We start from the raw sequence: 25606 nt of genomic DNA, 5'->3' as shown, positions 1-25606 counted from the left end.
CCCAACGCTGACAAGCTTCTAACCTATACTAAGAAAAGTTGATTTTTCATTGAGTGTTTTGTGTGGACACCTAAGAGGCTGGTCTGGCTAAGACAGAGTACATGCACACAGCGTGGAGAAATGCTGGGAGGGATCCATCTGGCAGAACATGGGTAGCCTGGGAAGTCACCAGGGGACGTGGCCTGTGCAGCACTGCACGCAGTTACGTGGCAAGCACTGCAAAGCCTGCTCTGAAGGTGGATGGAACAACGAGGCTTAGCTTCTGGCTGGAGTGTGCTGGCTTGTTATTACGGGCCCTGTACTGGAAGGCTGTGGAGCTATGGTACAGGCTGGCAAAGCTGGGATGCAGCAGTGTTGGCAGGGCAGTAGTAGCGTGAGTCCTGCAGTGTGAGGGACTGGGAGTTGGTTTAGTGCCCAGGCGTTCCTGTGAGACTGGTGGCATGTGTAGCTTTCAGCTGGGGGATCCCTGAGTGCTGGCTGCTCTCCTCATGGCCCTTTTTCCCTTTTCCTTTTGTCCAGTGCCCAGCACAGCATCCCCTCCCGTCTCCAGTGCCTCCAATGATCCAGTGGGCTCTTACTCCATTAACGGGATCCTGGGGATTCCTCGGTCGAATGGCGAGAAGAGGAAACGTGATGAAGGTAGGGGGAGGGCAGAAGCTCACCCTCCCTTTTATATTCTTTGTCCCCATGTACAGGCTCCAATTTCAGGCCGAGGTTTGCAGCTGCTCCAGGGGCTAGATCAGTTTTAGCAACAGAGACCAGTTCCCCGCCACTGCCCTGCTGGCTCGGACTGCTGTTCTTCCGAGGCCTTTTCATGACAGGCCGTGTCTCCGGACATCTGCTCGGCAGGCATAGAGCCGTCTCCATTGCTGGAGCTGATCCCAAGTTCATTCACTGCTGGAAACGGCTGGAACTGAGTTCTCCTGGTGCCAGCAGGTGCCCAGACTTTGAGCTGTGGGTAAACAAGGTTTCCCCGACTCCCTCATTTTCAAACAAAATGCCATCTGAGAGAAGCACCAGCAATTTGGGAGTATTTCTCATTCCTCTTGCAAACAAGCTCCTGTCCTGGTGGTGAGCCATGAACTACACCAGCTGTGGTGATCAGAAGGGCCCAGTTTCCAATAGGTAGCAACCACCACAGCAGAACTGCCGTGCTCACAACCATCAGAGAGCAGAGTGGGAGCTCTTCTGAGTGCTGTGGCCCTAAGGCTGTTATCCAAGCCTTTCAGTAGGGCTCTAAGTAACTGGGATTAAGCTGTCTCCTTCTCTTTCCTACCTGCTGGGAAGGACTCAGGGCAAAGTGAATCCCAAAATGAGCCAGAAGCTGGAGCCTTGGGTCCAGATAGACAGTCAGGATGGGTGGGTGAGGTCTTGGTGCATTGATGGTGGCTTTGTAAAATTTTGTCTTGCTCTTCTAATTTGATGCATTCAAAAACTGAGGACCAGGTGGTGAACTTTCTGAGTAGTGCCTGAGCAGTTTGTTCGGTTCAGCCCTGGCTTCAGGATGTTGTTTTCCACTGCTGCCCATTGCGTGGGGGACATCTCAGCAGTAATGGTGGCTCGCTGTGCTGCGTGTGCTGTAGCCCCCAGGCTGTGTGGGGTGACATAATACCAGGGTCTCTGTGATTCATGGCGAGAGGAGAGAGTTCTCCTGAGAGAGATGCTGCACTCTGGGGTTATGCCAGTCATTTTCTCAGCGTTGGTGCTGGTGAGGTTCATGTTTCTAAGTTCTGGATCCAAATAAACAATAGTCCCAAGAAAAAGGCAGACATTGTGACCCCTTTCTCCCTCATACAAAGTAAAACCAGAGGCTGGAAGCAAAGACCCACTTCAGTTCCTATCAAAGCAAATGGGAAGATTTTTGCTGATGCCATTGGAAATTGGATCAGGCCCCAGAGGAAGATCCATTTCCCAGCTAGATGGCAGTAGGGCCCAGCTAAGAGAAAAGTGTAGCAATGGAAGGGCTCAGTCAATGCCTCAAAGTCAAAAAATGTCACAAGTAAGAGACTGCAAACATTGCAAGCCTCTCCAGCATTTCTCTTCATTACATACAGAGGGAACGGTGACATTTCAAATCGAGTGACAAGTTTCTCTAATGATTGTGCAAATCTCTTGGCAGTATTTGGGGTTTCTGTGAACCCCTGTCCTCATGCATTCCAGCTTGGTGATCAGAAGCTCTCACCACGGTGCGTCCGTATTTCATTTTGAAATGAAGCAGTTCAATCCAGCTTTAGCAGCTATTCTTTCCAAACACCTGGAACAATCATCCTACTTAGATGCAGCCACGCAATCATTGCCAGCCCCAGAACCTGAGCTTTTTGGAGCAGTATGGTTAAACACAGAAACAATCAAACAGACATCTAAGCCTGTGACACTTCACAATGATATATTGACAGTAAGAACAACTCTCTGTCTCTGTCCTTAATTCATCCTGGACTTGATTTATGAAGGGCAAGAACACTGCAACTCCCTGCTGTTGGCCAGGAGCCCGCATAACCTACTAGAAAAATCAAAAAGGTATCAGACAGTCATGGGGGTGTTAAATCTCAGAGTTTTAGGTGCCAGTTACATGACACAACTGCAAATGCCTTGCAGAAGAGCCTTCGTTCTGCCACCCCAGGTATCTGCCTCAGGGAGATGTCACACTCCTGCCCCAGAGAAACCTCAGCCAGCTGCTGAACATCCCCATCCAAGAGCTGATAACCTGTGCTCACACTGACTTTAAGAAACATTGAAAGACATCAACCACTCTGCAGGGCTGGGCCCTAATGCTAGAAGGTCCAAGGGGAGGTGTTGCACAGCCAGTGACCTGCAGTCCTTCCCGGGCATCCTCCCCCGTAGCTCTGAGGGCTGAGTGCTCCTAGCTGAGACAGGAGTTAAGAAAGCAAGTCCAGAAGACCAGTGCAGGTATTTCCTTCATGCTCATGCTGGATATATATACCTTCTCGGTATTTCCCAGAGCTTCTAAGCTCTGTCTTGTTGCAGTTTCTTAACTGTAGGATTCATTCTCGTGTTGAAAAGCTCTTCCTTACGGGCTCTCAATGCACATTTACTTTCCCAGCCTTCTGGAGGTGGCCCTTCCCTAAAGAAGGCAGAAGCAGCAGCACTGCGCTCTCTTTCTTTCTGCTCCATTGGGCCAGCTCTGCTGCAAGATGACGCTTTGTGAGGAATGCAGTTCAGCAGAAAGAGGGGAAGTACCTAGGTGCTCCTGAATCCCTAGCCCTGAACACCTTGTTAGCAACTTCTGCGATGGCTGGGGGAACAGGGTGGGAGAAAGACAGAGGAGCTTCAATCTGAGCACGCCCCCTCCCCCAGGTCCTCCTCGCTGCAGCTGGTGCCTACATTAGACAGCAGCGCAGATGATTAAGAAGAGGAGAGATAATTATGTGTCAAGATGATGTAGCAGAACTCCCGAGTTGGACAGAAGGAACCAGACGGATGCATGAGGTGGGCTCAGCGATGGACGCTGACAGCCAGGTGTGTCCCTCCCAGGGAGTTAGAGGGAAGAGGGGAAGTCCCAGTGTACTAAATGTGCTGGCTGCTACCAACCGGGTGGCCTGGGAAGACAATGGCATTGAGAGAGAGCTACCAGGGACATAGATCTGAGTGTGTCCTGGTCCAAACAAAGAACTGCCCAATCACGCGTTTTTCCCCAAAACTCATTTGTCTTCTTCAGGTGAGTGCCTTGGAAGCATGGTCAGGACTTTCCCTGTTAAGAACCTGTATCCCTTTTGTTTCCTGACCTCAGTGCCAGATTAGACAAAGCAGAGAACTGGCCTCCTCTGATTTTGCAGATGGTTTGGCTAAACAAGTTAACCACCACTTGTCTAGCTGTGTGCCATTCCTTGCAGGCTGCAGGCCCAGCCAGCATTTCTGTAATTCCCCTCTGACCTTTTCCACCAATTGCATCCACCACCTTGCAGAGGCAGAGGTGGCCCAGCAGCATGTTAGGCCTTTCCCAAGACCACCGAGAGCTTTAGTCCCAAGCAGGAATCCCTGGCTCCTCGCAACCCTGATATTGCACTACGTGGTGTGGCAGGCCAAGCTGAGCAGGGTCGTTGTCAGACTCGGGAGCAGCAATGAGAAGTCCAGGAGGATAAAGGGGGAAAACAATATGCAAATATTTCTGTTGTTCCATAACTCCCTGACTGATAGCTAAAAGGATAAGAACTGGGGTAGCAGTGGCACTAACAAAAAATCAGTAGCAGTCCAATACTGTAATATTGAGTACTATATAAAGAGAAAACGGGAGAGGACAGATACGTGGATAGATAGATAGCCAGTTAGATAATATGAGAACAATGTTTCCAGCTGTTCCCTGCATACTGTAGCATCTCCAGCTGTGTCAAACTTTAGGTATCTTTACAAAACCACTATGATTAAAGATAGCTCTTCCTCTTCAATAGCAGGCCACAAACATACTTCCTCCATAGACCCAAATTCTCATTTGGGATTCGTGTTCCAGGGAGGCTAGTGCTGTAACAATTCTCAGCATTATTAATCTTGGTCCCTGACAATATCTGTAGTATTTGACAGCATTACTGGCAATAATATCTGCAGTGCTGACAATGGCAGAGATAATATCCCCCAGTATTATCGGCATTAGCAGGGATCATATCTGCAGCCTGTTATTGGTGGGAGCAGACGTAATGTGTCCAGTATTATTAGTATCAGCAGTAATAAAACCCACAGGCTTGTTAGTATGATCAGTGCTAATATCGGCAGTAGGTTTGTGGGAGAGGAGGGGATGGAGTGATTGCTACTGTAAATGGCAATAATACTCAGGCTGTTTGCAGTAAAGGAATCCCCAGCGGAGATGGGGGAGCGAACCTTGGAAGGCAGAAGTTCCTCCTTTCCTCTCTTCACCTGTCACTTTGATGATCAGAGTGATTTACGCTGAAGTAAGTGAGGCAGGGCTGCGTCAGTGCAGGGGACAGTGGAGGGTCACCACCATTTCAGCAGGTCAGGTGGTGTTTTTCAAAGAGTATGGGTGTATCGATGCAGGCGATTCACCTGCTCCTCAGAACAGGGCTGCAGGCCATGGCACTGAGCTGCTCAGAGCAAGGAACTGCATGCAGCACGAGGAGCACTTGCACTGTCGGTCCTGTAGCTGCAGAACAGGCAGTGTCACTGCGGTGCTATGCTTCACCTCGGTGCTGCACACATCATTTCCTGACTCTTATTATCTCGGCATCTCTGCTGAGAAGCATTACTTTTGTTACAGGTGGCTTTCTCTTCTCTCAGTCCAAATGATAGGACTCTGACTGCAGGGCACGGTTTTGACAGCAATCAGCATGGGGATTTTCCTACCTGGCCATGATGTCTATGTTCCTACTGGGAAGGCAGAAATGCCTCCTCTGGGTGGAGTGTGAGGCAGGGAGAGCTGCAGCAGTCCCAGTCCAGAAAGGTGTTTTTGGAAAATTTTTAATTGAATTGTTCCAGTGAAAAGTAGTGCCGAGAGGAGAGGTGTATAATGTGTTCACAGCGGTCCCAGTTTTTAAGCAATATACAGCAGCTGAGTGTGTCAATGCAAGTATTATCCCATTTGTGTTGTTCAGAGCAGCAATGATTATATCGTTTAGGAGCAGTGGTTGTGACATTTCAGGTGCCTCCATGTCATTGTCAGTGCCACCGGTGTGTCTTTGCAGACAGTGTGACTGTGGTTATCATGTTGTGGGCTCGTGACACTAATGATGAGATTAGGTGTATCACTGCTTGCTACACTGCCCCACTACACTCGAGGCCATTAGGCTCTTCAAAGAGGTGGCTGGGAAGGCGGTATGTCTGTGTCACCGCACGCAGCAATGTTGTTTCAGTGAAGTAGCTGCTGGTTGGTGGCTGTATTGTACTGTCATTGCAATTCATGCAGTTGTTCCTGCAGCTGATGTAATTTGCTGACTGACAACAGACTGTCATCCGGTCATGATAGCGAAGTCAATAGGGCTGTGTCACCGCAGCACTGCACTGAGCATCGTGTGTTCTCGTGAAGTACAATCCTGTTGTTCCACAACACACTGGGGTTGTTTCGGGACACACAGCATGCTTACATTGTCCTCTGCAATATGATTACGCGTTACTCGTGGTGTAGTTGTACTAGTGCAGAGAGGTCTAGCTCTTAACTAGCCTGTATGGAAAGGCATTTGCTTTCGTAAGCTACTTTTACATGTTTACAAGCCGCTCCACCTGACTGTATCGTGACATCTGGTGTACATTCATCTCAGGGTGCAATAGGTGTACTTCTGCTCTGCCAATACGGCTGCTGAAGACAACAGAGTGTGTTTGGACCCCTGCAGGTGACACAACAGCATTACTGTGGTGCGGCTGCATTGTTTCAAGCTGTGATTTCCTGCCACCACAGCTGATGTGTTTGCATTATTCTATATGTTTGCTTTATTGCAGGTCAGCAGTAGTCTTAATGACTGCAGACACGTGCAGTTACATTGCCTCAGGTGCCAGCCCCATGTTCCAACCACTAAACACAGCTGCGGGGTGTGCACCCTGCAGCTTATGGCTGTGCACATGGGCTGAGAGCAGTTTCTGGAGTGTTTCCCACTCTGATACATCTCCCTCCTACCATCCCTGGGACTGCACTGCTTCCCGCAGCACGGCTGAGTTCCCACTGGCCACCAGCTTGTGCTGACTGCACCTCTACACACAGCAGTGGTCACAGGGAACTTCCAGGTTCACTGAACCTACACACACAGGAGTAGGTAACACTCCCCTCCTTCCTAGATGAAGATGTAAATTGAAGAGGTAGTTTATTCTCAGCAGCCACCCACCTGAGCGCCTTTCGCTGGCGAGACCCCCGGGAGGACACGAGGCACAGGCACCTGCCACTCACCCTGCGCCTTGCTAAACAAACTGTGGGAGGACGGTCAGCAAAGGGAGAGGATGGGTGGAAAAGGAGAGCTGGGGGAGACAGGATTAAAGAGCTGACAATGCATAAGCAGCCCAGCACTGCCAGAAATACAGGCTGCTGCACCACGAATCTGGAGGTCTGTCCCTAACAGAGAGGGACAGCAGTCTGTCTGTCTGTCTGTCTGTGCATGCACACAGGCACCCTGGGAGCTTGGGGAGTACATGGCTCAGGAGGGCTGCAGGTAAGGCAGAGTTAACAGCTTACATCACAGGCAGCAGTTTGGACAGACTGCTGTTTCTAAAGCTTACGCTGCTGCTCAGTTTGGCATGGTTTGGTACTATCTGAAGACTGGCTGGTCTGGCTTCAGCTGTATCTGCGTGCGTCTGCCCGTGTATTTGTGTATCTAGGAATGCACACCGATTTGGTTTTGTGTTCCTGTGGCAGGATTACTGGGTTAGGATCTCCTCTTATCTATGTCTGTGTACTGGGGTGAGTGGCAGATTGGACCCGTATTTTTGTGCATGCCCACAGAGACCTGGAAAATGTGTACGTTAAGCTGTGTACAATACTGCCTCGTAGGAGGATGCATACTGTGGATCATACGGATGTCTGGGCATGTATGGCTCAGAACCAGTGCTATGTATTCTGTGAACGCCAGGTACTTGTATCCACATTTTAAGATACACGTGAGTGCTGTATATTTGTATAGATATTCTGTGTGTATGTGTTGTTACAAACTTGGGGTGTCATTGTATCTCTGTGGTTGCTAGATATCCATATGGAGCCTGTTAGTGCTGTGCACCCCTGCACATAGTTTGTACAGATGTGCATTTGCATTGGGGTCAGACATTTGTGTGTATGTTCTCTATACACATATCGGTTGTTCTTGCCTGTGTGAAGGTTGTTCATTTATGTAAATAGTTTGTATTTGTTTACATGACTTAAGTTTATATATGTGAATTTACGGAAGTTCCACTGAGTTCCGGGTTTTCACTTAGGTAGCGTATGTACATTTTTGTAAGTTATTTGTTTATTCAGAAATTACACCTAATTGACATGCACCTGCATTAGTACTTCTTTGTGTCCCAGATTGCATTCTTGTGTTTTTAAATGCTATTGGCTACGTTTTATGAGTCTTTACTTATGCACAGAGCTTCTCTTTAAGTTTATTTGTGTGACTGCCGCGGATGTGTGCTTGTCTGACTGCTTATTTATGGGTACTTAGTTTGTGGTTGGATCTTCTCCTGTTTTTTTGACTCATTCTGGGAGGGGTTGTTGCAGCCAATGTGTCAGCAGGAGTCATCAACAACTCCTCCCAGCGTCTCTGCCTGCTCCCGTGCCCACCTGCGCAGAGGCTGCTCCCTAGCTGTGCTGGTCCTGTCTCTCTTGGGATCTTCTTGTTCGCTCTAGAGGAGCTGTACCCTGCATCTGCCTGCCTTCAGGGGGGTGACTGTCACATCTTCTCATGGACATAAGGACTGCAGGAGTCAGGGGGAGCACGGGGCCTGGATCCATGAGGATCTCAGGTTAATGACAAAATAAAATGCAAAAGGGATAGGAATAGCTGGCAATGGGCAGGCAAATTTAGAGGGTTGTTGGTGACATGGCAATGGGACACAGAACAGGTTTAACAGTGCATCAGGGTGCCATGGCAGTGGGAGATAGTGATGACACTGTTACGGGGTCAAGCGACATGGCAATGAGAGACAAGGGCAATTCTGCTATGGAATCAAGGTGACATGGCACTGAGGCACAGCAGGAATCAAGGTGACATGCCAGTGACAGGCTGACCTGCCAGAACAGTGAGGGCTGCGAAAGCTCCACCAAGAATCCATGTAATAAAACAAAGGAGAACAGGAGGAGCAGAGTGGAGAAGCCCCGAGGAAACTCAGTGGACGTGTAGGGTGGCTGCAGAAGCCAGGTAGCCAGTGGTGCGGGACACGCTCTACCTGCACAAGATCAGTTGGATCCTGGTACCAAGGGCTGGGGCAGTCTGTTCGCAGTGGCTGTTGCACGGCAGTGATGGAGAGCAGGGATAAGGCAGTGATGACATCAGGTGATGGACGTATCCCGCGATGGCAGCCATGGACCATAGGGAGTGTGTGGGCAGGGGCACTATTCCCAGCTGCTGGAAAAACAAAGAACCTAACGGGCAGTAAAACAAAAACAAAGGAGACTTGGAAGCACCTGACAGCCCTAATTCATCACAGCCCAAGATTTTTTTTTCCCCCTCATGTTCCCATTATATTTGTTTGTAAAAGTGGAAATCAATTTTGAAGGTAATTTTCTGGAAAGAATGGAAGGGAGGTGGGAGGGCCGGATAAGGCAGAGATGGCAAGAGGAAAAAAAAATTTAGGCCAGGCACAGCCCAGGGGCAGCTCTTGGCAAGGTGAAAGAAAATTGCATATTCAATCTCCATCCATGAATCTCCCTTGCTGCTGCCCGCCTCCTGCTCGAAAACAATGAAGGCTTTCTCCCCTACGCTGCACAACGCCTGAGTATCAGCGCTCACTTTAACTTCAGGGTCATTAATTCACCTGATTATTGCAGGAGAGGAGAGGGTTGCAGAGGCATCCGTTCTAAAGAGCCCTCCCTTAGCTCATCCTTTGATTAGTTTGGGGTGGGGGGAGTTGAGATAATGCGTTGTCTTGGACTCCGTTTAAAATGGGAGGGATTGAAGAGGGGGTGGAAGAAGGTAGCGGTGGAACGGGAAAGATGTGGCCCGGGTTGTTGTGGAAGGGAGGGTCTGAAAGTGCTCCCCCTCGCATCCTCTGCCGTGGTGTTATTGCAAATTAAAAGTAGCATGTTCCACTCTGCAGCTATCTCTCGGGGAGGGGAGGGGCATGGGTATATGTCGGCATGGGGATGGGGGGGATCTTATCATTGCTTCTTCAGCAGCCCAGCGTAGTGTCACCCTGTGAGGTGACATTTGAATTTACAATTCCGCTGAGAAAAGCCATTAATTCACAAATTAACATTTCTCCCTCTCTCTCTCTAGCTCTCTCTCTCTTTCTCTCTCTCTCTCTCTATCTCACATGGATGTGCAAGCAATTGAAAAGACAAAGGAAATAGCCTTAAGGAAGAGACTTTACTGCTACTCTGTCTGTGCAGAGATTGCTACTACTGCTTCTAGATAGATAAACCAATTACCTGAGCTGCTCTGTTCATGGCAGCCTGCTATTACCTCCTTTTGTAGAGCTGACTCCATTGCCGGATTACACTGTGTGTATCTCATTAATGTAAAGCAGCACGATACCGGGCACTGTCCCTGACCCTTCTTGCCAGAGCCCATTGCTCTGCCTTGGAAGAGGGAACTGGGAGAGGAGTTGAGAGCAGAGGCAAAGGTAGGCGCGAAGTATTTCCTAACGCACAGGGATCGGGCCGCACAGAGAAGCCCCTGGAATAGCTGAGCCTAGAGGACTTGGGACTGCCCTGCCTTTCCTCCAGCTGCACTCGTGCAAAAATGTACGTGGTAGACAGTTGTGGAGGTGTGACCAAGAAAGCTACAGGTACATAAGTGCAAGCGTAGCCGACTGCACCCAGGAGCTAAGTGCCTCACAGGCACACGGCAGACCTCAGAATAGGAAGGCAAAGTGAGCGCTGCAGTTTCTGAACAGAGAGGGCAGATTTCTCTTTAGCACATCCCCACTGAAATCTACTCCGTGACGCCTGGGGAGATGGTCTTGGCAGAGACAACCATTGGGAACTACTCCCCCACAGCCTGGTCCTTCTCTGACCTCATCCCGCTCTCTTTCTCACACGCTTGCTTCTGCTGTGAACACTTCAGCAGCACACATGCGCAGCGTGGGCACGGCTGCACGCTGATGCCCCCCCAGCATGCACGTGATGTTCCTCCCAGCGGCCCCAGGCATGCCAACAGGGTGTGCACAGGCCGTCGGCTCCCCAGACACCTGCTCCCTGCTGGCAGCCGCCCCTGCCCTTTGTCCGCCCGCTCACACAACGGCATGCGTCCTAGCAGCATGGTTTGCTTCAAGGCTTGCTGGTCAGTCTTTGCCCTGAAGGATTCCACCTATATAAAACTGGACAGAAATCTTCACAACAGGTTTTTCACCCCATAAGGGTTTGACAGGCCCTGTTCACGCCACTCTGCTAACTTCTGTGAAAGGCAGAAAGTGGCGGGGGGCAGCTCTCCGGGTGAAAGGTAAATGGACCAGAACTGCTCTTTGGGGAGCCTGGTACCCCTGTGCTCAGCACACGGAGCATGTGCCTTTCCTTGGCATTGCTGTAGCTCCTTAAATCTTCCTAAAAACTCAGCCTCTTAGCGAGAGCATCTGCCTCTCCAACACTCCCCGCGCCCCTCACGGCGCGCAGCACATGGCTGGGAGCAGCATCCCGCGGCGGGCGCTGGAAGACGGATCACAATCAGCGGAGGCATCGGCAGCAGTGCCAGTAATTCAAACCATCCTGACCGTTCAGTGAACCCGAACCTGCTGACCTTGACAGCACGAGACAGCAGCGGCCTCAGGAATCCCAACCTTTGCAGAGGCGTCGGCGGAGGATGGCTCGTGCTCCCTCCCGGTCTCTCTCTCTTTTCTCTCCCCGATCTTATCCCAGCAGCCAAGGGGGCCCAAGTGGCAATCCCCAGTGCACCAATTAGCTCCTAATTTGGCTATCTCTGCACTCCCAAGTCTATATCGTTGTAGTATTAAGCATCACTTGTTCATAGGCAGAAATCGTTCCTAGAGAGGGGTGTCTTCTTGGGCTAAGGAAAACACTGAGCACCTTGTTCTTGGTCAGGGCCAGAGAGAAACCCCCCCTCCTCCTCCTCCCCAAGCAGGGACTGCTGCTGTTTCAAAGGAAAGCTGGAGCTCTTTGCTTCCCTAAGTGATAGCATCAGATCCTCCAACCTTGTTTCACTGGATCCCAGGGGGAAGCAACAAGATCTCACCGCGTGATTAGCCCGTGAGAATCCTGGCTGGACAGAGGAGGGCAAGGACATGACAAGTGCAGGGGAGAGAGGTAGAAAAAGGTGTGATTGATTTTGCCACAAAAACTTGAATTAAAGAAAAATGCGTTTTGTGAAAGTGTTAAGAACCTTTCAGGGAATACTGGACGAGGAAATCCAGCTACCTCTGTGGCTGCCAAGCTACGCCTGACATGAACAGCGTTTTGTGTTGGGTGAGCCTGGAGACCTCGCATGTGGAGGCCGGCCCTGACAGCAGTAGATGGCCTGGCAGAAGCAGCTATGGATACCTCTCTCTCCAGACATGGGAGACATTCTTCTGTCTCCAGCCACAGTTCTTGAAGGCGATTTTCCCATGCATCAAGAAGTACTAAATGCATTTCATGCCTATTTAAGGCTCTTTAAAATGTCAGGGTTTTGTCGAGGGGCCTAAAAATGATGCCTAGGTGCCTATTTCTCCTTTGTTTTTTCTTCATCCATTCAATCATCCTAAAAGCTACATTCCACCAAGCTCAAGGAACAAAGTCCTCTTCCCACACAAGCCAACAACCACAGGGAGGTGCACAGGAGCTCAGTGCCTGACCTAAAGCTCGGTTGTAGATATCGCAATTTCAATTTGGATGTAAGCTAGGATTTCTTTCTTTCACCGGCTCTGCCTCTGCTGCGAGCTCAGAGGTGTTATCCTGCTTTTAAGCTAGGGGCCTGCACTGGGACAGGCTTAGAAGGCATCTGACTAAACCTTATTGAGCTGGTTACTGCATATGAAACATCCATGAATTCTTGAGGGCCTTCAAGCCCTCTCCTACATGTGTTATAAAGGACAGGCACATTTCCCCAACTAGTTTCCCAAAGGAGCTGATGTTTTTCACTTTGGCTTTTGGCGTCTGGTGCATAATGAGGTAGGCCTTGGACATAAGAGTCGACTTTGCAAGCAGATCAGATACATCCTAGATTTGGGGATAACTTCACTAAACCCCAGTGAAATAAATATTAAATATACCGCTGGCTAAGTCTCAAAGATACTTATGGCTCTTCTCTGCACTGCCTCTGTTGTTTGTGAAACTGATTGACTGGGTGCTGCTGATGACTGGGTCCCCTCTTGTTTGTAGCCCACCTCTTCCAGTTTGGAACATATCTGACATACTTCTTTTATAGGGTCATATCAATATAGGATCTTTCATATATCACTAAGGGACTTTATATGAGTTCATGCAAAGAGATTCCAAATTACTAAGGATTTACAGTTATTACATGAATGAGCATTCAGAAAAAGAGTTTGCATGGTGCCAGTCCAAGCTGACTGCAGCATATTGCAGGCCTGTAGCTCTTTCACTGCACGGCATTTTAAAATTACCCATCCTATGTAATACATCGTTTATTAACCTGCTTATTCCATGTATCTCATTTGCTACTGAAATGCGGCTGATTCTGGGGTGGACCATGGCAGATGTTGAACAATACAGAGCATCAACATTGAAATTTTGCTGTGCCATGTCCAAATGAAACCACAGGAGAATTAAGATATGCTGTGGGTAATCACTCAGGCTGGATTTTGTTCAGGACAGCCAGGTTAATGTCTGCACTCTTGCAAAAAATGCCATGGGAATTTTAATGACTCTGAGTGATTGGAGCCTTTGTTTTATGGCACGTCAAAAATGGCAGCTCTAAAAACACTCTGCTTGAGCACTGGTTTAGTGCTGACTCAGAAGAGCTTCCAATAACATGATTCACTAGCATCTGGCTCAGGGGCAGGCACGGCCTTCTCTGACTTGTCAGGTTAAGGTAAAAGCGTGTGTGAGGGGAAAATAAGGTGGAGGGAAAGGAAAGGAAAGGAGAGTCTAGAACATGGGAAACAAAAGGAGATGAGGGGTTCAGATGCATATTGGTGGGGGACCAAGCCAGCAGAACCAAGCAGGCTGAAGAGGAATTTGGGTTTTCTAGACTGTGCCTTAGAGGCATCTACGGCCTGATTCTGATCTGCTGAGCCCTAGTGCTGGTGTCCTCTCAGGTGCCAGTGTGCTCTGCTGGATTCTCAGGGATTTCCAAGAAACTGGGCGATGAGGCTGGCCGGGAACAGCCCAGCCCTGTGCTCCCTCCCTTGTCTCTAGCGGTTCTGATAGCAGTGTTGATTTGCATGTCAGGCAAAGCACTGCTTGGGAAAAAAAAAAACTCTGAGTGTGGCGGTGTCAGCGCTCGCTGTTGTTCGACAGTGTAAAATTAAATTAATAAAGCCCCCAACACAGGAAAACATAACAGGAAATTAATGGCCTTTACTGTCGCTCTGATGCAGTCATTTGCAACCCTGCTTTCCGCACCAAAGACTTCATAAATGCAAGCAGTTTCTCTAAACAAGCATAGTTAGGGCTGCATGCGATGTAATTTTTTTGCATTGCTTCTGTCCTTTGGAGCTAACAAAAGGCACCCGTTTTTATGTGCTCACCAAAGGGGATCCTGCCAAGAAGCAGCTCCCCAACAAACAGGCTTAGGAAGGTGTGAGGAGGGAGCTGAGGCAGTCAGCGCGTGCCAGCGATGCTGCGAACCTCTCAGCCCTGGCAGGGGGAAGAGCAGAGCTCCCAGCACCCTGCCTCCCTGCTGCAGCAGCTCTCCCTGAGCCTCTGCACTACAGGCGATGTGGTGGACACCACAGCATCGTAAATCAGGATAACCCTTCTGATAACTTTCAGGATGTGTAAATCAGTATAACCACCGAGTGCAAGAGACTCAAAGATTTACACTAACTTGGGGATCCAGCCCACTGTGTGATAGTGTTGCTTGCTACCCCGCCAACATAAACAAAGCAGATGTAGTGGCTCCTGGAGGCGGCTGCATTTCTGTCTGGCTACCAGTCAAGCCTAGCAGTGCTAGTGAGAGATATTGGTCCCACACTCTGTCCTTCATTACAATGGTATAAATCCCCAGTGACTCCTCAGAGGTGAGGGAATCGTTGCAGATTTACAACAGCCTGAGAGCAGAGTGTGTCCCCTCACCTCCAGCACACCCAAAGGTCACAAAGCTGTCGCGATGGCCTGCACAGAAACCACCAGCTTTGGCTACCTGGGCTAACACACTTCATCTGCACACCCACACACACTGTCGTGTGTGTCGTACCCACATCTGAAGCAGCCATTTGTTAACACCTGGAAACGCCTTTACTGAAGTTCTCAGTGCAGCTGGGTGGGCTGACTGTACTAGGTCTGCGGAGACCTGGTTTTCCAGAGCCAAATTTGCAATCATACACTTAGCTGCTGTAGTAAATCCATACGATTTTCATACGCATACACACACTCACTTCCTTAAATGCACATTTGCATGCTCCCGTGATAATCCAAGACAGATCTGAGTACACACTTCATTACACATTTGCACACACAATTCATTTCATTTACATTCTCATTGAGCATTGCCATTTTGTTCATGTAGGCCCTGCCTTAACGCCGCACTGCCCAGCTCTGCTCCTGATGCACCCCATCATGCACAGCCCACATGCTAGAAGCGCCCAGCTGGCAGGCCCTGGCACACACCTTGCTCCTCCCTCGCTAGGCACGCTCACTTCCGTGCACACGCAGCCTTCCTTGCTCACCTGAGCTACACCCTCATTTCAAAACATAAAATCCCTTTGTTTCTGAGCCTCTCTTCTCTGAGCCTGAGCATGCAAGTAACAAATGCGCACAGCTTATGTGTAGCTTACACACCTAAATTACACAGAGACGCACAGACCAGCACAGATCATCAATTTGCATACTCGGATTCAGGCTTGCGGATTGCTTTGAGGTAAATGGACACAGGAATCTGGACACATGCGGAGCTGACCCACTGCCCTGAGGTGACATTCCTCCAGCACACCTCCCACCGAACCTGTTTCTGCAGGATACTGGCCATAACCCAAACTCTTATCTTCTCTCACTGTCACAGTGTAGATCTCCAAAAAGGTTCCTTTTCTGTACATTGCTGGATCCTGCCAGCCCCTTCCATGCTCTCTTGTCTCTGTCTGGCACTCACTTGGGATCTTTTCCACCTGAATTTGAGGTTCACCTTCCTCCCCACCAGTTCAGCTATGGGAAATGAAGCCATAAGTGACAACTCTTGCAGCATTACAAAGTGCTGAGATGCCAAACTGACCCGTATCGACAAGGTGCCTTCTTTCATCTTGCCCAAAAGACTGCAGAAATTCTTCTGGAAGTAAATGTGGACTGAATTTTAGAGTCTTCTTATTACAAACCTTACCAAGCAGGGTATGAAAGTTACCCAGGTGAAACAATGAGCAGAGCGGGGCTGCCACTCCCTTGTCTCTACTGTGGGGAGCAGAGTACTGGTTTAATAGTCCCAAGGATGAAAACAGAGCTTCTAGATACTTAGCAGCCAGACTGGGCCAGCTTGCATAGCCCAGTCACCAGGCCCAGACAGTGAAATTTTCCATGTGGAAATGTGTGACCTGCTCCCCCAGACCAGGGCTTTGTCCCTGATCTCCCCTGGGGCAGGCCCAGCTCAGCCGGGGGTGCCAGCAGGAGCCCGACACCAGGGTTTGGAGCCCGGGCGCGAGGTGTCGGGGCTCCTGGCAGCCCCGCGCGGGGCTGGCTGCCGTGAATGACAAGCGCTGGCTATTGATCGCGTTCTGAACTCGGCCCAGCCGATAGAAGGTAATTAATGACTCCATTTGCCTCAGTACCGAGGAGAACAATTGAGTTTGAAACTGCAACAACTGGCAGTGCTGTGAAGGGCCCCCGGGGGATGGCCAGGAAAGATGCCTGACAGGCCCGGGCTGCGCTGGGACACGAGCACATCAGAGGGGAAAAAAGCAAAGGGAAACGGGATAAAGGGACAGAGCAGTCTTAACACAAAGGATGGCTGGGGAAGGGGTAGTGCTGGTGGAGATGCGGTGGCTACCAAAGGGTTGCTCCATGCTAAGCACCGCAGAGGGGACGGTGACAAAGCCAGCCTGCAGGAGAGGACAGGGTCACCTCGCTGGAGCGGAGGGATGGAATTTCAGCAGCCGACTCAGCACTGCCACGTTAGACAGATGCATTTCCCTCGAAGGCGTGGGCAACCAGAGGGGTTCTGCTGCGTCACCTGGCCGGTGGCTCTCATACCAGTCCCATCGCTTCTGCTACGGCTGCTATTTACCCCAGCTGAGTCTGGGGCTGCACAGGGCACCAGGCAGGCATGTCTCTAGACACTAACAGCCCCTGCCCCCAAAAGAGGACAGTATCACCGTGCTCAAGGGTCGGCTGTACAGGTTGTCATGACCTTCTGCAGCGTTTCTGTTCCACAGAGGTGTTCCTGCGCCAGCAATACTAAGAGCACTTCTTAATCTCTTGTGGGGATGGCCCTGACCCACCCTGAGCAAGGCTGCTCTCCGCGTCACTCGGAGCTGGGGAAGCGCCTGTACTGCATGGCTTTGTGCTCCTTGTCCATGCTGGTGGCTTTGTGGCTTCCAGGCCTGGGAATGTCTCTTTGTTTGGGAGCTACTTAATGGGCATAGTCCTCGTGTCAGATGTAGTTAAGGTTGTTCCTGTGTCCTCTGGCAGAGTGTTTCCTTGTTATCTGTCAGGATACCTCTGTGACACCTGTGGAGCATTTCTGTGTCTTGTGCCGAAGGTTTATGCTGAGTGTTGGCTCTGTACCTTCCCTTGGCGGCCCCTCGGGAGGAGAGATGTTTCCTGTCACACGTGCAAGGCCAGCGCTGATCACGCTGACAGCAGCCGTGTGCTCTTGTGAGGAACACAGTGACCGGGGCCATGGTTCACCTCTCAGGCTGTTTGTTCAGATCCTCCTGATTTAACAGAGAGGTGCCCTGTGTCACACTACTGCTGAGGTTCCCGGGCCAGTGGGAAGGGAACTGGGAAAAGTGATGTGCAGTTCCCTGTTCCCAGGCTCATCCTGCAGCTTCACCACAACACCCCTCCGGAGAGCTTTCTTCTTTGCAAATCCTCATCCCGTAAGCTTTTACTCCTAACAGTGTTCTTCATCAGCTGAAGCTGCTGCTGACCACCACAGTGCCATTCCTCATGGCATTTACTAGTCTTTTCCAACACGTTTCCCACATGAGTCCTCCCTCTACTTGTGCCCACCAGCCTTTGCCAGAGCTCACCTCTTCCCCCAAGCCCTCCCTGTTCCATACTGCCACCTTTGCCCACACCCTCACAACCCTCAGCTCCCTCAGGTTGTGTATTACAGTATCTGAGGGAGAGTATCTTCTCTGAAGCTCCAGCTCACAGGGTCATGTGCTTAGACGGGAATAGCAGCTTTGATCTAAAAACAGAGATAAGTTTCTGCCCTGGCAGCTTCAGGTGAAAAATGAAAACACAACCTCTATAGGTTTTGACACCGGAAAACAAATACAGGGGATTTACAATCCTTTGGTTTTGAAGAAAATATAATGATCCGTGACTGTGAAAGTCTCAGTGTTAGCAACACAAGACCTATAAATCTGCCTTGCAGGATTATCTTGGTGAAACTTTCTCTGCTTTCTAACTAGAATCCTATATGCACAGCTGATATTATGGCTCTGTGATGTTTGGGATTTGTGTGCCATACCACTATTAAGACCAACAATTCTGCAAGCTGTTTAGACACAGTCCTCCTCTAGGTAGCCTACAGTCCTCTGTCAAAAGTTTCTTCCCTTTTGTAGATTTTAAAGCTGGAGGGCACAGCTGGTCTGCCTGGGCCACAACAGAGCACCCCCCATCTCCAAAGCTCCTCTCTAAAGCATTGCCTTTCTCCTTACAACTTTTTCTCTCTCCTTATCTACTCTCTTGCTTTGATCATTCTGCTTCCTTATCTAACCCCATGCCTTCCCTTTCTCCTCCCTTCATCCTTTTCCTTCATTTCCCACTGACTACACAGGCGCTTTTTTATCAGCTGGTCCTCGGTGTGCCAAATGCACATACGTGCACGCACACACACACACGCACGCCGACACAAATAAATAAATAAATAAAAAGGTCAGTGAGCAGAGCAGCAATAACCCCTAAAACAGTACTATCAGAGGGACATGATTGATCAATTGAATTCCATAGCGGCTGAAAAATGTGGGATTAAGTAGTGTATTATACGCACAATGAGTTGAGGCATGATGTTCATTTCAAGTTCATTTCGCCAGCCCTCTGCCACCAGATCAGGCAATCAATAGGGGCAGCAGATATCATATATCACCTCTCTCCGTGCTAGGGAGAGAGCACCATAATCTCTCGCAAATTTAGAGTGACAGATTTGTCAAGATCTGAAGGGCCCCTGAATAAATGAAGGAAAAGAGACTCCTACAGCGACTTGGGGAAGCTGTGGTTTCAGCTTCTTCACACAAAGGCATGGCCCATGCACACACGGGGACATGTGTGCACAGGGTTCAGCCGCCAGGCAGGGGCTGCGAATACCAGCGCATGCATGCACAAAGCCAGGCAAGCACAGGGCAACCCACTGGGGGTAAAACCTGGTTTAGTGGCCATCAGTGCAACTTTTACTGCTTATGTGAACACTCGCCTGCTCACACCAAACCACATGCATATTGTAGGGCTACCATCCTGGAAAACCAAACGAACCTAAAACAGACACTGCAGACAAATGGCTGCTCAGGCATGTATGGCGATGCAGAATCTCAAGCGTACCAGAATCACGATCTTCTGCAAAAATACCCACGTGTATTAACATAATGGTGTGCACAGCCATGCACACTGACACGTGGAAAAATCCTCAAAGGCAAACAGCTTCACAAGCTGCAGAGAGGTTGAGGCAAGCATTGATACAGAGACACCCATTTTTTTTTCTGGTCCTGGATCCAGGAGTTGTGTGCCAGCCTTCTTCAGAGAGCAGTGCCCACTGGAGTCAGGAGCCCAAGCCTGCAGATATCTCACCCTGCCGACAGCTGCCCCTGCAGTGACAGCCCGGGCTGAGTAACAGCCCGCTAACACTGCACTAACAGTGTGCAACCCAGCAAGCCAAGTCCTTGCTTTGTTTTCTCTTGGTCAACTATGTCATGAACTCCAGCTTTCAGGAAGTTAAGAATTTTCCCTTGTGCAAATAAGCCTGAAGAGAGGAGAAAATGCCAGGGATCAGAGCCAGTAAACAGCTCTGCTCTGCCTATGGGTGGAAAAGAAAGAGAAAGAGAGAAGGGGCTGCTCGAGGGAAGGCTGCTGGCTGGGACAAATCAATATGTAATATTTTCTATGGTCTTGTGAGTGGTACTGTACTACGTTACTGTATATAATGTACTATTGATTATATCATATCGTATAATCACCTATAAACGGATATATCTCATAGCCAGAAGGCAGCAGGCTCAGTTATTACTCAGGGCCACCAGTTGGGCATTAACTGTGCCAGGACAATACCCATCTTGGCACCGGCCAGGAGCTAAAAGATGAAGCAGCAGAGTGGCATGGCTCTGGCCATTGCACAGAGAATGCCACTCCAGGCTGATGGGAGCATCACCTGGCCATGAGCACACCCTCAGTCACACAGAGGAGGGAAACAGTTTGTACAGATCTCTCGACCACCTCCTTGTCAGACAGCAGGTTTTGGAAATTCACAGACTGGAAGCCACTGAGAGAGGCTGACGCATGAGGAACAATAGTGAAAACGCAGGGAGGTAATTGTGGTGTAAGAGGGAGAACCTGATCTTAGGTCAGAGAGGGTTATCAGACACGCAGCTTGTGTCTGATGGAACGGTGGGCAGAGATTCAGCATGGAGGGTATGCAGATATATCAGCATGGATGAGACAGAGGATTATAACCAGTCTCACCAAAGTTAGACTGAGGCGTGACAGCAGAAAGATACTCAGCACAGTTGGAGAAGATTATAATGAGCAGACTTGCCTGAGATGAGATGAGGGATTATGACAAAGGAAGATTCACTTCAGCTGGGACAGGAGATTCTAACAGACAGACTCACCTTGGATGTGACAGATGCTAATAGCAGGAGACTCTCTCACTTCAGATAAAAAGGGGTTATAACAGAGATAAATGCACCTCATTTGAGTTGGGGGATAAGAGGGAAAAAAAACAGATGGGTGATAAGATGGTTTATCACAGGGAGAGATTCTCTTTGGATGGGGCAGGACGTTTATAATGGACTCACCTCAGAGGGGATGAGTGGGCTCTAAGAGACACGGGATGGCACAGCAGAGACCGGGATACCTACAACGTGACGGGACACACTGCAGTGAGATTGGATTGTTTCAGAGGGCTGTTGCAGGGACTGAGATGCGCTTCTGATGATGCCTCTACCAGAAAAAGGCTTTTTTCCTGATAAGAACAAAGGATTACAAGGAACACTGACTCTCACAGAGCAGGCCTACGTTTGCAATACAGTAATTCATTTTGGGTAGGAAGGGGGGCAGTCACAGACAGAGATTCACCTCTTTTAGGAGGGAATTTTATAACACAGATATAGGCTGTGTTAAATTATGAGCTAATATGTAGCAGAGTGGGACAGAGGTCGTAACAGAAACCAACGTATGTTGGATGGGACAGAGCGCTCCGAGAAAGAGGCTTGTCTCTGGTGAAACATGGAGTCAGAAGCAGGATCACTCACATTATCCAAGGGATGAAAGACTCATCTGGGCTATGAGAGGACATGATCAGATGAGAAGGAAATTACACTGGAGACATAACTTCTACTGGGACTGGTGGCTACAACAGACTAACTCCCTTCCAGGCTGTAACAGAGGGCTTTCTCCATTGCAGGCTTCCCCAGCCCCGTGCAGTGCAAGCCCACCCTCAGCAACCCAGTTTTCCTGTGAGCTGCCTCCCTAGCAGCCTCCGAGCGATGCTAATCGCTGCGCTTTGCTCCCATTTTCTGCTCAGCGATGGAGATTTGGCGATTTTTAACACTGAAAATCAGTGGAACTGCCGCTCATCTCTGAGCTGCATGCCATTCTCCACAGCCTGGCTCGCAGCGGGAGCCCCCGGCAGGCCAGAGCGGAGGGCAGGGGCCTCCCCGCAGCCCTTGTCTGCCCCCCAGCCCCGGGAGCAGAGGAGCCCTCTCCCTGTGCTCTGCTCTCGCCCCGAGGCAGGGTGGTGCTAACTCCCTGTTTTCTCTGTGTGTGCCCTGCAGATGTGTCCGAGGGCTCAGTTCCCAACGGAGACTCCCAGAGCAGCGTGGACAGTTTGCGGAAGCACCTTCGTGGCGACACTTTCACCCAGCAGCAGCTGGAAGCTTTAGATCGAGTTTTTGAGCGTCCTTCTTACCCTGACGTCTTTCAAACATCAGAGCACATCAAATCTGAGCAGGTGAGGGCCCGGCCTGGCAATGCGGACCCGCAGGCGCCCGTAGGGTGATGGCAGGGAGCTTCCCTCACCAAAGCCGCTCTCCCTCTCCTCACCCCTCATTCTCTTGCTGACCCACTGCTGCACATACATCGCCTTCACGTTTCACAGCACTTTCTAGTTGTACACGTATCGCTGCACCGATGTACACCTGTACACAAGCTATCTCCCCTCACAGACGTGCCACGCACACCACACTATCCCTGCATCCCCACGGCCACTTCCCCCTGCAGAGGTACCCGCAGCACACGTGCCCACAGACACCACCACGGCACATCGCGGCACTCTCAGGGCACACCAGCGACTCGCAGAGTTTCACAGGCCTGGAGCATTTTCCCTCACGGCCCAAAGCTGAGACTTGACTCCTGTCTCCTACCCAGTTTTCTGCACTTCTGCAGTGCTGCCCCCCTCTCCCTTACTCCCCCGCTCCCCCAGCCTTTTATCCCAAAAGCTGTTTGTCTTAATAAAATGAAAATCAAAAGTCTTTTTAAACCGCCCCAAGCCATAAACCAACAAAGGAAGAGAAGGAGAGGCTGGCTGTGGACTCCCTTCATCCCAGAGTCCCTGGGTTTATTACAATGAATAACCTTTATTTACTTTCATTAGACTATTAAGCACCAGCACAGTCATTTTTCCCCCTGAAACTCTGAGCAGGGCCCATAAAGCAAATCCGAAGCCTAATTGAGTTCATTTTAATTTCTCTCCGATCACAGCGAATTACTCTGGTGATAAATCAGGGGGCAGGCTCACCCCCAGTAGAAGGCCTAATTTGCAGCTAATTACAAAACTGATTTCTACAGGAAGATCAATACGAGAAGGAATTGGAAATGACGAGGCAGTCCTAGGCAGGCAGGGACGGGGCGGGGAGGGGGCAGCGTGTGGGGAGCCCGCTGCAGGAGGGGGAGATGTGGGGAGGGGGCTGGGGAAGCGCATGGAAAAAAACGCAGCAGAAAGAGCAGAAAATCAGTTTTAATTTAACGTAATATTAATCAGAGCAACTTTTCCTGCTGTTCTGTAGCCTTCCCGGTCTCTCCAGCTCCCGTGTCTGGTCCGGAGGCTGCCACAATAAAAAGGCAATTACCAGAGCCTTTCGGACAGGACACCCTTTCAGATTCAATGGCTCTCCCCCTCCCACCCTTCTGTTAGCCATGTGGCTCCCCCCTCCCCAATTTCATACCCCAGTGCACAGAGTGACAGAGGCAGGGGATGAGGCTTCTTTGTTTGTTTTTAAAGAGCTAGGACAGGGGTAGCAGCAGAGGGGAGGGAGACGACCCAGCACAGAGCTGGGTTGCAAGGGGCTGACAGCGGCTGCCTCCTGCAGCCCAGGCACCCCTGTCGCCGCCGTGCTCTGCCCCAAGCGTCCCCGCCACCAGGGCAAACACCCCCCAGCTCCGCTCAGCCAAGAGCAGGGGACACAGACTTCCCCTTTCTCCCCGCCTGAGCTTGTACAGGCAGACAGCCCCTCTCCTCACAGCACCGAATGGAGGCTCAGCCACGCCACGGGTACGGGGCCAGATCCATGCTTGGCCTGACCCCTCTTCCCCTTCCCAGCCAGGCGCAGGAGGGTGCAATAGCTCATCCCAGGTCCCCCCCGCAACCCTCTTGTCACTTCATCTTCTCCATTTCCTCCTCCTCCTCCTCTTCCATCTGTGCAGGGGTTTGCCTCTCTCCTCTTCCTCCCCCCCATCTGTACACTGCTCCCTTTCTCTCAGCGCATCAATAGCGAGCTGTCTTTCTCCTCTCTTCCCCAGGGTAATGAGTACTCCCTCCCAGCTCTGACCCCTGGTCTCGATGAAGTCAAATCAAGTCTATCCACCTCTGCTAACCCAGACCTGGGGACAAATGTGTCAGGACCCCAGACGTACCCTGTGGTGACCGGTAAGCTGCCTGACCGAACAGCAGAACCAAGCTTTTTATTTATTTCCCTCATCACCATTAGCTTCTGCTTTTTCTGCTAACGCAAGATACCCCTCTGTGGCGAGCATGGAAAGAGACAGAAAGGCCGGGGAGGAAGGAAGGGGCCAGGAGAGGCTGGCAGGGCAGCGTGGTGACGTTTCGGGTGCGCCTAGAGGTGCCCAGGTGTGGCTCAAGGACAGGTAACCCCGGCTGCGGCTGAGGAGCTCGTGTGCCCTGGGCCCTAGGGACGGGTGCTGGGAGGCCAAGTGTGTCCGAATGCACACGGTGGCTCCTTCCTTTGTGTCTGGCAATGAGAGGTTCATGGCTCTTCCATGATCCACGCTTGGTTTTCTTGGGGAAATACTGATTTATGTTTTACTTGGCCCTGGCACTGGGAAGGGGCATTTGCAAGCTAAGCATAGGGCTGCTGAGCTGACTGCGAAGCTCCCTCTTCGCAAGCCCAGGGGTTGCCCTCAGCAGCTGGCAAATGAAGTTTGTTCACAGCCTCCCTCCCTCCCCTACCTGTGGGCACATTACACCGGGGTGTGACTGGGAAGCTGGAGGAGGAAATGAACGAGAGCAAGTGCAGTAGGGAGGAACCGGGATGCACAGCAGCAGGAGGCAGTTTCAGCAGCCACTGCTCCACAGAAGCTTCCTCTTTGCTGGCTGCACCAGCAGGCCTGGGGGGCTGTCCCTGGGGCCGCGGGGCATGCCAGCCTGCTGCTAGTGGTAGGTGGCCTGTCCTGGCCCCACTGGAGCCGTAAGGAGACAGACATTGTGCTGTCACAGCCCCTTCTTGCAGGGCTTCAGCCACCGCTGCTTCCTCTCACGCACCTACCTACCTCCTGCCAGGCCACTAAAGCAGGGGCAAGGCCCAGGAGCTTGGCCCCTCTCTGGTACTTTCCCCTTGCACTGCAATGGCTGTGACCCCTTCAGAAATCCCACGGCAGAGCCAAGCAGTAAGTCATGGCAGAGGTACGATCCTGGTAGCAAGAGGAGCTGTAGCCTCTTGGCCAAAAAGCAGGCTTCTGGGGCACAGAAACAAGAGCAGCAGAGTTTGTGGCTTAATGCTGTCTGGCAGAAGCCACGGGTACAGCCCCTGAGGCCACAGCCACTGGTCCAAGGGATATTGCTGCATGCACCATCCAGCTGCCAGGAAGTTTGAGGCCAGGGGGACCAGTAGCTGTTACCCTAAATACAAAGGGAATCCAGTGTGAGGTCTGTGAAATGGAGCACCATGGGGAGGTGAACTACATATTTAGGGAGTGCCTAGAAAGTGTGATGCCCCCAGATTTTTCAGGGCTTTTACTGCTACCAGGCTTGACCCAAGATCCTTGCAGCCATACAGTTTCTTAGACAACCAGAAAAATGGCTCAGCTGTGGCAAAACTGTTCCACTTTTCTTTGTATTCATATGTGCAAGACAAAACTAAGCTGATAGTCATCTGTCTACCATTTAGCAGATCTACAGCTCTTACAGGAAATACTCTCCTCCCCAAGGGGGGCACAGCCAGCAGGAGAGCAGTACTGTCCTCCCTTCATGGAAGGCAGACCCCCATAGTGTGATCTAAAGGTGAGGTGCCTAAAATCACAGAGTTTGATATTCAAGGAGCCCATTAAAATAATTCTTTTCAGTCCTTCTGCCTAAGGGAAGCTGGTGCATTCCAG

At 50.6% G+C, this 25606-nt stretch overlaps 1 protein-coding gene and 1 long non-coding RNA gene across 4 annotated transcripts in view; one reads left to right on the top strand and one right to left on the bottom strand.

Annotated features, from left to right (window-relative positions):
• The window catches only part of LOC137859963 (uncharacterized), a 177421-nt gene that overhangs the window by 25129 nt on the left and 126686 nt on the right, over positions 1–25606 (bottom strand). For 2 of the 3 annotated variants that reach the window (XR_011098688.1, XR_011098686.1), the window contains one exon: positions 631–8987. The exons of the other annotated variant lie outside the window; for it this stretch is intronic. This is a non-coding gene — a long non-coding RNA (uncharacterized lncRNA). Of the gene's footprint in view, positions 1–630; positions 8988–25606 lie in introns of those variants that run through there. 3 annotated transcript variants of the gene reach the window in all.
• The window catches only part of PAX2 (paired box 2), an 84463-nt gene that overhangs the window by 34200 nt on the left and 24657 nt on the right, over positions 1–25606 (top strand). The window contains 3 exon segments of the mRNA XM_068689635.1: positions 520–639; positions 21832–22007; positions 23795–23921. Of these exon segments, the coding sequence (XP_068545736.1) occupies positions 520–639; positions 21832–22007; positions 23795–23921 (423 nt within the window).

The sequence above is a fragment of the Anas acuta genome, chromosome 7, assembly GCF_963932015.1.
Source record: "Anas acuta chromosome 7, bAnaAcu1.1, whole genome shotgun sequence".
Lineage (NCBI taxonomy): Eukaryota > Metazoa > Chordata > Aves > Anseriformes > Anatidae > Anas > Anas acuta.
The sequence above is the reverse complement of the archived record's forward strand: the minus strand, read 5'-3'. Positions and strand labels throughout refer to the sequence as shown.